Here is a 13,221-nt window from a genome sequence, read left to right as displayed (position 1 = left end):
GTCCCACTGCATTTCTCTTTTGTCCAAGTGCAGCCCTGGAGGGGATGATGGGGCATGATGCTCTTCAGGCCTTTGCACGTGACCAAACTGGGCACTATCCCCAGCACCCCATAGGATTCCCCACCAAGCACCACCAGGTGTGATCTCTGAGCACAGAGCCAGAAGTAAGCCCTGAGCATTGCTAGATGTGATACTCCCCTCCTTCAATCCCCCCCAAAAAATCCAAAATGAATAAATTAAGGAAGCTCTTATTTATTTATTTGTTTACTTTTGGTGTGGGGTCTATGCCTTGCGGTGCTCAGGGATTTACTCCTGGCTCTGTGCTCAGGGATCACTCTTGGCGGTGCTCAGGAGGTCCTGTGGGTTGCTGGGGTTTGTCCATGTGCAAGGCCAGCCATCTGACCTTCTGTACTATCGCTCAGGTCCCAGAAGCTCTTACTTTTGGGCCTGGCTCTTGTGCCGGGCCCTCCTCACTCCCTGTTTCTCCTCCCACAGCATCCTGGGTTGACTCAGTTGTGTGTAAACCTGAACTGGAAACTCCCGTTATGTTTCTTGGTAGCTCCAGAATAAAGGATTGCAAGGACTCTGCTTTGACTATAATCCTCCTGATGAAAACCAGATTGTGGGGCACCAGGTCATTTTGTACACCTGTCATGGCCTGGGCCAGAACCAGGTAGGTGACGCTTCTCTCTGGAAAAAGGCAGCAGGGGCCCCTGGGTTCAAGGTCTTGGGAGCCTCTTAAAGAGGAAAATTGGGGAAGATCTATGTGTGTTGTTGTTTTTTAATTTTAATTTTTTTTTTGTTGAATCACTGTGGTATTCAGTTACAGGGCTTTCATGATTGAGTTTCAGTCATACAATGATCAGACACCCATCCCTCCACCAGTGCTCATTTTCCACCACCAATGTTCCCAGTGTCCCTCCTGCCACCCCCATCCCCTGCCTCTATGGCAGACAATTTCTTTCTTACTCTCTCTCTACTTTTGGGCATTATGGTTTGCAATACAGATACTGAGAGGCCATTATGTTTGGTCCTTTATCTACTTTCAGCACCTCTATGTGTGTTTTTTAAAAAGTGAATATTTGACCTCTTCAATTTGTAAAGGTAATAGAGACTCATTGTAAAATATTTGAGAACTAGAAAGTGAAGCAAGTGTGCCCGAGAGGACCTGGAGAAACCGCCTTAGGATGAAGGTGAGTTTCTTGTCCCTCTTTCCTCTATGCACAGACTCTGGATTCTGTGTTTTAACTTAATCACTTAATCACTTAACTTCCCGTTAGTCGTCGATTTGCTCGAGCGGGCGCCAGTAACGTCTCCATTTGTCCCTGTCGCGTGCTAGTGTAGCCCAATGGCATCTGTTCGCTCCAGGAACATGAAGGGCTTCAAACCGATTGTTCATGATCTTGACGAAGAAGTCTGACCATCTGGTAGGTGGGCGGCCACGCGGTCTTTTGACATCCTGTGGAATCCAGTCGGTAACAGCTCTAGTCCAGTGGTCGTCTTTAAACCTCATTACGTGACCAGCCCATCTGATTTTTGACACCTTGGCAAATGAGACAGTGTCCCTGATTCTTGATCGTCGACGGATGTCGGAACTCCGGATTCTTTCTCTCATTTGAGTGAAACGTGATATTCCAAGCATAGCTCTTTCTATTCTTCTTTGGGAGACCTGAATAGAGTTCTCATCCTGTTTGCGTAGGGCCCAGGTCTCTGAGGCATATGTTAATGCAGCAAGAACAGTGGAATCAAAGAGATGTGCCTGGAGCCGGAGGTTCTTCATCCTCTTAGCTATTTCTTCGACGTTCTTGAAGGCGTTCCAAGCCGCTCTCTTCCTCCTGCGCAGCTCGGGTGCCAGGTCATTTGTCATGTTGATCTCTCGACCTAGGTACACATAGCTGTTGCATTCGGAGATGGTCGTTCCATTGAGAGCGATTAGGGCATCAGGTACGAGGCTGTTTCTCATAAACATTGTCTTCGTAAGATTCAGCTGTAGTCCTACCTTTCCACACTCACGGTCAAAGTCAGCCAGCATTTGTGCTGCTTGGCTGATGTTTGGTGTTACTAAAACAATGTCATCAGCAAAGCGGAGGTGGTGTAGTTGCCGACCATCTATCTTCACTCCCATTCCTTCCCATTCCAGTCGTCGCATGATGTTCTCGAGGGTGGCACTGAAGAGTTTCGGTGAAATGGTATCACCCTGCCGCACCCCTCTCTTGACATCAACGATCACTTCTTTGTAGAATGGTGAGATCCTGGTAGTGAATCCGCAATACAGCTCATGGAGGATCCTGATGTATTGGGCTTGAATGCCCTGATTGGCTAGGGCTTCAATGACTGCTTCCGTCTCAACAGAATCAAAGGTCTTCTTTAAATCAATGAATGTTAAACAAAGCGGCATCTTGAACTCCCGAGAAACCTCAATGAGCTTGGTTATCGTGTGGATATGGTCGATGGTGCTGAATCCTTTGCAGAACCCGGCTTGCTCGCATGGTTGTCCTTCATCTAGTGTTCTGCCAATCCTATTTAGGATGACTCGAGTGAACAACTTGTAGATGACAGACAATAGGCAGATTGGGCGATAGTTGCCAATGTCATGGATGTCTCCCTTCTTGAACAGTAGTACGGTCCTGCTGGTTTTCCATTGGGACGGAACCTTGCATTCAGACAGGTAGCGAGTGAAGAGCCGAGCCAGTGTATTGATGAGTACTGACGGCAGGTTTTTCAGGTGTTCAGGTCTGATCTTGTCTGGGCCGGGTGCTGTTTGTTTCTTTACCGACGAAATGGTGTGTCGGATTTCGGAAGGGAGAACATTGGGAACGACATATCCATCCTGTAGAATTTGGTATGTTGGCAAGTGGACATGGCTGTCGAAGAGATTTGAGTAGAAGTCATAGATAATCTTCTCCATTGCCGTTTTGGAGGATGTGATGGATCCATCAGGACATTGGAGGGCAGTCATCTTGGTCTTGTAGTTGGCGAAGGACAGGCGGGCGTTATGAATACTTTTCCCGGCTTCTGCCGCATCTCCCAGTACTTCTGCTCTTTTCTCTTTGAGGTCTTCCTTGATTGCATCTCTGCACTGCTTTGGGAGCTTGGATGTTAGCTTGCGGTTGCCTGAGGCACGCGCCAAACCACGCTGGCGAATTAGCTCAAGAGTTTTTGAAGATAGGTGATTTTTTGTGGCTATCTCTCTCTTGGCGTTCCTCGCACATTCATGGAGGTGCTGAACCAGTCGATCGTATTCCTCGTCAATGTTGTCAACAATGGCATCTTCCCATGTTGCCGCAATAGTACCAAAGAGTTCCCAGTTGGTGGTCGTTCTGGGAGTTCTCTTTTTGAACTTTTCAGCCCTTTCTCCCCGCTCTGTGAAGTAGAATTTTGCACGAAGGAGACGGTGGTCCAATCCCGTTCGAAATTTTGGGACAACAGCGACATCAGTCAGGCAAAACCGTCGATTGAATATGATGTGGTCTATTTCGTTGTGGAATCGTCCACCGGGAGACTCCCATGTCCATCGTTTAGATTCTGCCTTCTGGAACTGTGAGTTACCATGAATGGTCTTGGTCGACATGATGAACTCAGACAGTCTCTCACCCTGTTCGTTCCATTCTAGGCCATGGGTCCCGATGTGAAGTTCTTCAGCTGATCTTCTCGGTCCTATCTTGGCATTAAAATCACCCACAATGATCTTGTAGAAGGTGTGGTCTTCTTTATAGAACTTGTCTAGCTCCATGTAGAACTTCTAGATTTCTCTTTCATCATAATGAGATGTTGGTGTATAGACAACAAAGATAGAAACTGCAGGCAGTGAGCCACATCATTCAAATGTAAACGTCCAATTCCGGTTGTTAGGCATTCGAATGAATCAATGCTCTTGGCCAAGTTTGTGTTGACAAGTTAAAATTAGTTTTAACTAATTGTCATCATTGTATGTTTATGGTTTATATTTGATTGTTTCCTCTTGCATGATCCATACATGCTCAGATGTCTTCTTTGGGAATATTGTGCCTTTTGACCTCCTGGTGGTTCACATCATGTAGTTCTTTTTTGTTTTTATTTTTGTTTTTGAGTCATACCTGGGGTTACTCAGGGGTTACTCCTGGCTCTGTACTCAGGAATCACTCCTGGCAGTGCTCAGGGGACCATATGGGAGGCCAGGGATTGAACTCAGGTCAGCAAGGCTAACACCCTCTCCACTGTATTATCCCTCTGGCCCTGCACCATGTAATTCTGGAGCGGTGAGATGAACTGATTCTCTGCCTGCAAAGGTAATACAGACTCATTGTAGCTCACTGTCACGGTCCTCCCGTTGTTCATCGATTTGCTCAAGCGGGCCCAGTAACGTCTCCATTGGAGACTTTATTGTTACTGTGTTTGGCATATGGAATACATCACGGGCAGCTTGCCAGGCTCTCCCGTGCAGGCAAGACATTGTAGAACATCTGGGAAATAGAAAATGAAGCAAGCAGTGCCTGATAGGACTCAGAGAAACCCGCTTGTGCAGTTATGACTAACTGTGCACCAATACCTACAGTTAGAGGAAGAAAAAGGAAAACCCTGCAGATCTGGGTCGGCTCAGGAGGGCACCTACTTGGCCGGAGAAGCTGGATTCCAGCACCCTGTCTCCCTGTGTGACCCAGGCCTGCCCTCTCCCTGGCAGTGCAATTCCTGCCTGCAAAGGACATTTTAGTGATTCCACAGTGCCATTGCTTTGGATCAAACTCCCTCAAGTTTGCCGGGAAGAGGCAGAAAAGCCCAGAGAAGAGAAAGGGCAGCTCAGGCCTCAGAGTTGCCCACTCAGCTACTGAGACCGTCCATTTTCTGGCCAGCTCAAGGGTAGGGACAGCGTGGGGTCTCAAACACTCAGGGAAGAAGCAGAGCATGAGAAGGGGGCCTTGGGGAACTCTGGCAGGACACTCACAGACCCTCAAAACTGGACACTCAGGCTCTCTGCCTGGCCTCTGTGCTCTGATCCTGCCTGGTGTCCGTCCATTCCTCCATGGCCGACAGTAACCGTTGCCCACGGACGGCTCCTTTGCAGTTCTTCGAGTATACATCCCAGAAGGAGATCCTCTACAACACCCACCAGCCCGAGGGGTGCTTGGCGGTGGAGGCGGGCGGGGAGAGCCTGGTCATAGAGCTCTGCCAGAACCCGGTCCCCGAGAACCACTACTTCCTCCTGCGCTAGGTGAGTGGGCAGTGTTATCTGTGCTGTCAATCTTGGGGCTGAAGTAGACCCTGGGAGTCTCAGGGAGGAGCAGGCCCCAGGCATGCTGTGATAAGGGACATGCTGGGAATGGGGGTGGGGTGGGATGGGGAACTGTTGGCGCCTTTGTCTTGCAGGATCCCTAATGCTTGGCCTGTCTTCTCTTGTTCACTTGGAGTTGCTGGGGGCTGGGCGGGGCTTGGGACCGGCCTGGGGGCTGCTGCTGCTGCTGCTGCTGCTTGAATGTGGTCTCCTTAAAGCAGATGTGAGGGCAGATCCTGCGGGGGGAGGGTTGGGGTGGTGGGGAAACTGTTTTACTTCTGTAAACCTCACCCCCATTTTCCCCAGCTCTGGAATCAGGGGGAGCGGAAGGGGAGATGGTCACAGGGGTCACCAAAGCACACACCCAGCCCTGGATTTATCCCACGTGGCCCCTCCTGAACTTCACCATTTACAGCCCTGGAGGTCCCAAGCATCACTGGGATGGCCCTGGTGGCCCCCAGCACCAGTGAGAACATACGTCTGACTTTTATGTTCGTGTGTAGACGTGAGGATGGCACTGTATGTACATGGTGTGTGTATGCATGTGTATAGATGTGTGGATTGTACTGTATGTGCATGTGTAAAAGTGTGCATTTTTATGTGTGTGCACGTGTATGTAAAAGTGAAGATGGACTATGTGTATGCATGTATGTGTGCACACTTTTGTTCACATATGTGTAGAAATAAGGGTAGCACTTTGTGTGAGCACCAGGCCTGGCTTCTTAAACTGTAGATCAAGACTACACACGGGGTTTGCATAACTTAAAAGATACTTGTTTTACTTTAAATTTATTTATGACGTAGGGGTCTGGAGCGATAGCACAGCAGGTAGGGTGTTTGCCTTTCAGGCGGCCAACCCAGGTTCAATTCCCAGCATCCCATATGGTCCATCGAGCACTGCCAGGAGTAATTCCTAAGTGCAGAGCCAGGAGTAACCCCTGTGCATCGCTGGATGTGACCCAAAAAGAAAGAAAAAATCAAATAAATTTATTTATGATTTATCAAATAAATATTTGTATCCTTATTTTACATACCTCAAAATCAGGGACCACGGAAAAAATTTCCTAACAAAAAGAGGTTGCTAATGGAAAACTTTAAGAAGCTCATAGAGAGAGAGAGAGAGAGAGAGAGAGAGAGAGAGAGAGAGAGAGACAGAGACAGAGACAGAGAGACAGAGAGAGAGAGAGAAAGAGTGGGAGAGGAAAAAGGAGGAGAAAGAGAAACTTTATTATACATAATAGAGATTGAATAATAACAGTAAAACCTGAAAAATTGCCGGAAACAAGGACTAATAAGTTACTGTAGCATCAGACAGTAGAAGTCAGAGCAACTGAGTGGTAGGCATGTCTTGGGGAAGTTTAGGAAATCATAAATTGGTGGCAGAGGAGAGAGAGGAGGAGGACTGGGCCACTCTCCATGACAACCACCATCCTGTTACCACGACTATTTCAATAAGTGGATCCATCATAGTCTGTGTGGGTGTGTGCCATTGGGCGGGGCGGGTCCTGCCAGGAATGGCTCGTGCTTCTGGATGATGAGGAATCCGTGCCATGGGGTCTCACCATGTCCAGAGCCTGTCACTGCCCACCCATGGTGCCTATCCCATCTATACCCCCTCTGCAGTGCCCCCCAGGAAGAGCCCCCCACCTTGCCCCAATGCTATGTGAGTTCCCACCCCTAGAGGCCAGTCGATGTTTCAGGATAAGGACCTACAAACCTCCAGGTATTTTCTAAGCCTCTCAAGGACTGGATGGACCTTTCCTGCCCAGAGCCTCACCCCAGTGTGGAACCCTTCACTGCCCACAAGCTCCCCAGACAGCACAAGCCCACAGTGACCCTGTGCCCCACCATCAGAGATGGATTTGATTCTCCGCCCAGCGAAAGGGAGAGGGGGAGATGTCAGAGCTACAGGAGACAGCCGCAGACCACTGGGGCCTGAATGTGCTCAGGGAAGGGAGGACAGGGGCACTCGGGGGTGCCATAGTGGGCACGGGCGATATGGGGGAGTTGGGGTTCCTTTCAGGCTGCAGGACTCGTGAGGGCAGCGTGGCCAGGCTGAGTGGCCCTAGTTGGGAGTGTGTGTATTGAGCGGGATTTCCAGAACAGGCCGGGAGCAACATGAGAGAAGCGTCCAGCTTCCCCAAGGCCAAGTCTGGTGTCCAGTTCCCAGTAGGATGAACTGAGTCTCAGAGAAAGGGGCAGAGCTGGGATGGGGAGATTCTGTGGGGTCATTAAGAGCCCTCCAGGGCTCAGAAAGGGAAGTCTCTGTGCAACACGGGGAACTGGTCAGGGACTGATTGGGTCTGGGGGCTCAAAGGCCCCACAAAGTGGCTGCTGCCAGTCTGGGAGGAAGCAGAGACAGAAGGACAGAGCGAACGTGGACAACGGATATGGCGGGAGCAAGAACTCTGCGGGCCTGAGGAGAGGAGAGGGGAAGGGCAGGGAGGGCAGGGGCTCCAAGGACAGAAAGGAGAGGGGCCTGGGGAGGGAGGGGCGGTGAGGACAGCAACCAGGACAGCCCCTCTGCCAGGCTCGCTGGGCTCCCACAGCAGCAGCCAGGCCAGACCTACGGGTGCTCAGGGGCTAATCCTGGCAGCTGCAGCCCAGCCTGGGCATGGGGGGACGTGATCTCTGGGAATGAGAAAGTCGTGGACTGAGCTATGGGAGACCGAAAGGGTCAGTGCTCCTGGCCCACCATGGGGCCCACAGAGTTCCAAGCCACCATCGTCGGTAGGGGGCAGTGCCCGAAGGTCCGGGTGGGGGTGGGGAGGCCCGTAAGGCCCACCAGGGCAGAGGCTGGTGCAGCCTTCATCCTGACGTTGCCCCGGGAGCTCTAGGTTTCCCCCTGGCCAATGGGGTTGCAGCCCCGAGGCCACGCCCCCATCCCTACCTATAAAAAAAGCTCGTGGCCCCGCCCCTCGGGGCACCCTCTCTCAAGGATGCTTGAGAGGGAAGTGGCCCCAACACACCTTCCCCTGTTGACCGTTCGAGGGGTCATCTAGGGGTCACCTCCAGATGGTGACCCTTCCACGGGTCATCTACGGGTCACCTCTAGGGGTCATCTCTAGGGGATCTTTGGAAATTGGCAGAGCACAACGGACGGTAAGAAAAGGCCCTGCGTTGGCCCTGCACTGGTCACTGTATGGCCCCGAGGCCACAGGATCAAGCCCGGGCCCATTTCCAGCAAGTCTTCCGGCAGTTTTGTCCCCAGCAGCCTCTGTCCTCGTCAGGGTCTGCCGGGACTCTGGGATGGGAGTCCCCAGAGAGCCCCTCTCCAGGACCTGTCCGTTCCTGTCCCCAGAATAGCACCTCCTGGTCTTCTGCTGTCCAAAGACCTGGGTGGCTGAACACTGGCTCCCCAGCTCAGGAAACAATGGGGGTGGGAGCTCAGGGCAATGCCGAGGAGCTGCCTCAGTGGCGCTGGGGAGTCAAAGTAGGGTCCCCGGGTGCGCAGACCCCTCACCACAGACCCTCCTGCCAAAAACCACTTAGTGTGCGACCACACTCTTCCCCCTAAGTTAGGACTGAAAGAGATGGAAGAACAGAATTTTAAAACATCAGATATATCTTGTAAAGGCGGAGAGTCACATGGCAGCGCCTCATCCGTTAGGGGTGAATGATTTGGGCTGGTGCTTGGCACCAGGAGTTTGAAGCCTGTGATGTCCGAGGAGGGCAAGGCAGGGGGGAATCACCCAGAGTGTCCTGAGGCCACGGCCACATCCCTGCCTATAGAAATGCTCGTGGCCCCGCCCCTCGGGACACCCTCTCTCAAGGAGGCTTAAGGGAGAAGTGGCCCCAATGCACCTTCTGCATGTTGACCCTTTCCCTAGGGGATCATTGGAAATCGGCAGAGCATGAAAAGATGGGAAGAAAAAGTGCTAGGTCGGTGCTAACCCGCCAGCCCTGGGCCATGCGCTGGTTCTGCACTGGTCAGTGTGTGGCCAGGAGGCCCAGGATAAAGCCCCCGGCCATTTCCAGCCAAGTTTTCAGGCATTCTTGTCCTCCAGCAACTTCTGCCCTCGACAGGGTCTTTCGGGACTCTGGGATGGGAGTCCCCAGAGACCCTCTCTCCAGGCCCAGTTTCCTCCTGCCACCAGAATAGGATCTCCTGGGTTCCCACTGATCAAAGAACTGGGTGGCTGTACACTGGCCCACCCAGCTCAGGAAATGATGGGGGTGGGATCTCAGGGCAGCACTGAGGAACTGGGGAGTCAAAGCAGGGTCCCCGACTCCCAGACCCCTCATCACAGTCCCTCCTAGCAGTGGGTCTAACTGTGCGAAAACACCCCTTCCCTCTTGTTTGGGACAGAAAGAGCTGAAAGAACAGAATTTTAAAACATCAAGTGTATCTTATAAAGACGGAAGATTGCTTGGCAGAGCGTCATCCTTTAGGGGAGAGTGATTTGGGCTGGTGCACAGCACCAGGAGCTTGAAGCCTGTGATGTCTGAGGAGGGCAAGGCGGGGAGGAGTGACTTCGAGTGTTGAGGGAGGGGCCCTGTGAATGGGGCACTGTGACAGGGGAGAAAGGCTGGGAGCAGGAGCTGGGCGAGTCTCCCCGTCCCTCCGCACCTGTGTCCTGCTCTGCGGGCAGCCAGAGGAAATGGGGTCAGCTGTCCACTCCCCAGAATTTTACGACCATGAAAATGCAGAGAGCTCTAGGGCCGGGACATAGAACGCTTGTTTCTAGTTGTCCCTCGTGTCCCTGCCAGCACTGCCAGGAGGGCTCCAGTGGGTCCAAACCAGGAAAGAATCCAATTAGTAAGGGGTCCAGAGGAGCAGATGGCGGTGAGAAATGAGCAGACCCCGAGATGAGCAGGAGGAACCAAGAGTCGGGGCTGTGGACCATGAAGTTTGGGTGGGGTTGAAGGTCTGGGGTCCTTGACTGTCTGCTTCCTCTCAGGTTTACCGGCCTCTGGGTGCCCCCGAAACAGTCACATCGTTGACAACATTTCCAAGGACAGGTGGAGGCAGGAGGTTCCAGGAACAACGGGTGAACCCAGAGAACAACTGCGGATGCGAGTGGGGGATGAGGGGACTGAGCTGGGGTGAGAGAAGCGGGCACAGTGCTGCCCGGAGTCTGAGGGCTGTGGGGTGGCTGGCCGGGAGCCCGGCCAGGCTCGAGTTGTGTCTCTGTAACAGTGGAAGGGGTCTGGGTAACATTTCCCAGTCTTGGAGCTGGGCGAGTATCATCTCCAATTATCACCTATCATTCCAACTTGTCTTCACTGCGAGCCCACGAAAAGTTGCCGAACATGAAGAGTTTTGAGAGAGGGTGCAGGGGTTTGCTGGCCATCAGCTCCCCTCCACTCTGGGGTATTCTTGGGGCATAACAATTCAGTCTTCTGGGCTGTGACTTTCCTGGTCTGTGAAATGGGCTGGTGAGATCCCCTGTGAGGCCAAGAGCCTGCCTTGGGTGATGGCAGGAAGGACAGGTCAGAATGCCCTAACTGAGGGCTGTGGTGGCACTGACTGGCCCACACTACACAGAGGGGTCTGGAGTTGGCAGTTGCCAGGTAGGAGTCAGGGTCCGAGGCATAGGGAGACCCAACTCCTAGGCTCTGGGACAAAGATGCCATGGGGGCCTGTGGCTGAGGGTCTGAGCCCTGCATCTCCTGGCTGGGATGTAGTCGGCCCTCCTGCCTGTCCTCACAGACACTGTCCTACCTCCCCCAGATGCCAGGGCAGGACGAATAGGTGCAGTGCCAGTGGCTTCCCTGGGGCCGATCTGCTGGTACCTGGACATGCACATAGCTGCCGACAAGATCACCTGGATGCCCGCAGTCACCTGGGCTCCAAGGAGGAGCAGCTGTACCAGCGTATGCTGCGGCAGAAGCAGCCCATAGACCAGCTGCTGTGGTGCCACCAAGGCAGCAGGCCCTGCTGGAGGCCGCCATCAGGGAGCTGAGGGAGACCAGGTGAGACAGGGGCCACGGGCTCTGGGGCAGGAAGGCCCTAGACCTGCCTCCTCACCTAGTGCCTTCACCCCAGGTGCTCTTCTGTGGGACTCAGCAGGAGAAACAGCAGCTGCAGAACCTGGTGAAAGGGAAAGGAGACCCGGAAAAGGGTGAGTGACAGGGAGAAGCCCCTGTGGGTCAGAGGGCGGGGCTACTGGAGAGGGGAGCCAGGCGGCCCCACCCCCAGCCCCCCACCTCCCTTGCTTGGCTGAGACCCTAATGCTGCCCCACATCCCATCCACTCCAAAGGGATTGGCGTGGAGACGAACAACACACAGGTGCTCCTGGACACAAAACGTGAGGAGCTGGAGGCCACAGAGAAGGAGGAGGCGCAGGGGGCCAGGCAGGAGGAGTGCCAGAGTCCAGGAGCTGGAGGAGACAGTCCAGTCCCAGGGGGCAGGGACCATGACCTGTGTGAGATACGGAGACGCTCCTGTTGCTGTCCTTAAGGAAGAGGAGTCCACCCACATCGGACCCAGGTACCGTAATGACCCGCTTAAAATCCAGAAAACGCAGCTGGTCAGCAAGAGCTCCACTGGCAGCCTGACACCCAGCTGACACCTCGATTTTACTGCACCTAAGCACCCTGCCTCTCTCACCCAATTGATCTAGCCCAGCCCCATCCTCCCCACGCCACCCGAGTTCTGCCTTCTTCCTCTGCCCTTTGCTCTTCTCCCTCCACTAGCACCAGGGATATCCCTCCCTGCAAGACCAGGGATCAGGGCAAAGGCACAACTATTCTCCATCTCAAGACACAGGATATCAGGGGGACAGTAAAATCTCCTTCCACTAGACCCAGAGATGTCGGGGAAAAAATGTCCCCACCCCTGGGTCCCCCAGGGATCAGGGGGCACAGTTTCCCCTCCACTAGACCCCGGGAGCAGGGGGACAGAAATGTCTCACCCCCTAGACCCCAGGGATCGGGGGCTAGAGATGTCCCCCCACTAGACGCCAGGGATCAGGGGGGCCAGAGACCCCCCCTCACTAGACACCAGGGATGGGGGGCCAGAGATGTCTCCCCAAAAACTGGACGCAGGGAACGGGGGGGCCAGAGATGTCCTCCCACCACTGGACGCCAGGGGTCGGGGGGGCCAGAGAGGTCCCCCCACCACTGGACGCCAGGGATCGGGGGCGCAGAGAGGCACCCCCAGCACGGGACGCCAGGGATCGGGGTGGGGGCCAGAAAGGCCCCCACCAAACTGGACGCCAGGGATCAGGGGGGCCAGAGAGAGAGACCCCACCACTCTACGCCAGGGATTGGGGAGGGCCAGAGAGAGAGGCCCCCCCACCAGATGCCAGGGATCGGGGGGGCAGAGAGAGAGGCACCCGCCCCCACTGGACGCCAGGGATCTGGGGGAGCCAGAGAGAGAGGCCCCCACACTGGACGCCAGGGATCTGGGGGGCCAGAGAGAGAGGCACCCCCACCACTGGACGCCAGGGATCGGGGGGGCAGAGAGAGAGGCACCCCCACCACTGGACGCCAGGGGTCGGGGGGGCAGAGAGAGAGGCCCCCCACCACTGGACGCCAGGGATCGGGGGGGTGCCGTTAAGAGAGGCCCCCCACCACTGGACGCCAGGGATCGGGGGACGCCAGAGAGAGGACCCCCCCACCACTGGACGCCAGGGATTGGGAGGATACAGATAGAGACTCCCCCCCCAATGGACGCCAGGGATCGGGGGAGCCAGAGAGAGAGGCACCCCCACCACTGGACGCCAGGGATCGGGGGGAGCCAGAGAGAGAGGCCTCCCCACCACTGGAAGCCAGGGATTGGGGGGTGCCATTAAGAGAGGCCCCCCCACCCCCACTGGACGCCAGAGATCGGGGGACGCCAGAGAGAGGACCCCCCACCGCTGGACGCCAGGGATTGGGAGGAGACAGATAGAGACTCCCCCCCCACGACCACTGGACGCCAGGGATGGGGGGGGGGCAGAGAGAGAGGCCCCCCCACTGGACGCCAGGGATCGGGGGAGCAGAGACAGAGGTCCCCCTCACTGGGCGCCAGGGATCGGGGGGCCAG

At 54.5% G+C, this 13,221-nt stretch overlaps 1 protein-coding gene across 1 annotated transcript in view; it reads left to right on the top strand.

Moving 5' to 3' along the window:
• Positions 1–13,221, top strand: part of LOC130026620 (polypeptide N-acetylgalactosaminyltransferase 12-like) — a 124,649-nt gene that overhangs the window by 14,277 nt on the left and 97,151 nt on the right. The window contains exons 8-10 of the mRNA XM_056117456.1: positions 560–673; positions 5,042–5,181; positions 5,752–5,767. Of these exons, the coding sequence (XP_055973431.1) occupies positions 560–673; positions 5,042–5,181; positions 5,752–5,767 (270 nt within the window). The remainder of the gene's footprint in view (positions 1–559; positions 674–5,041; positions 5,182–5,751; positions 5,768–13,221) is intronic.

Source organism: Sorex fumeus, unplaced genomic scaffold, assembly GCF_029834395.1.
Source record: "Sorex fumeus unplaced genomic scaffold, SorFum_2.1 ptg000034l, whole genome shotgun sequence".
NCBI lineage: Eukaryota > Metazoa > Chordata > Mammalia > Eulipotyphla > Soricidae > Sorex > Sorex fumeus.
The sequence above is the reverse complement of the archived record's forward strand: the minus strand, read 5'-3'. Positions and strand labels throughout refer to the sequence as shown.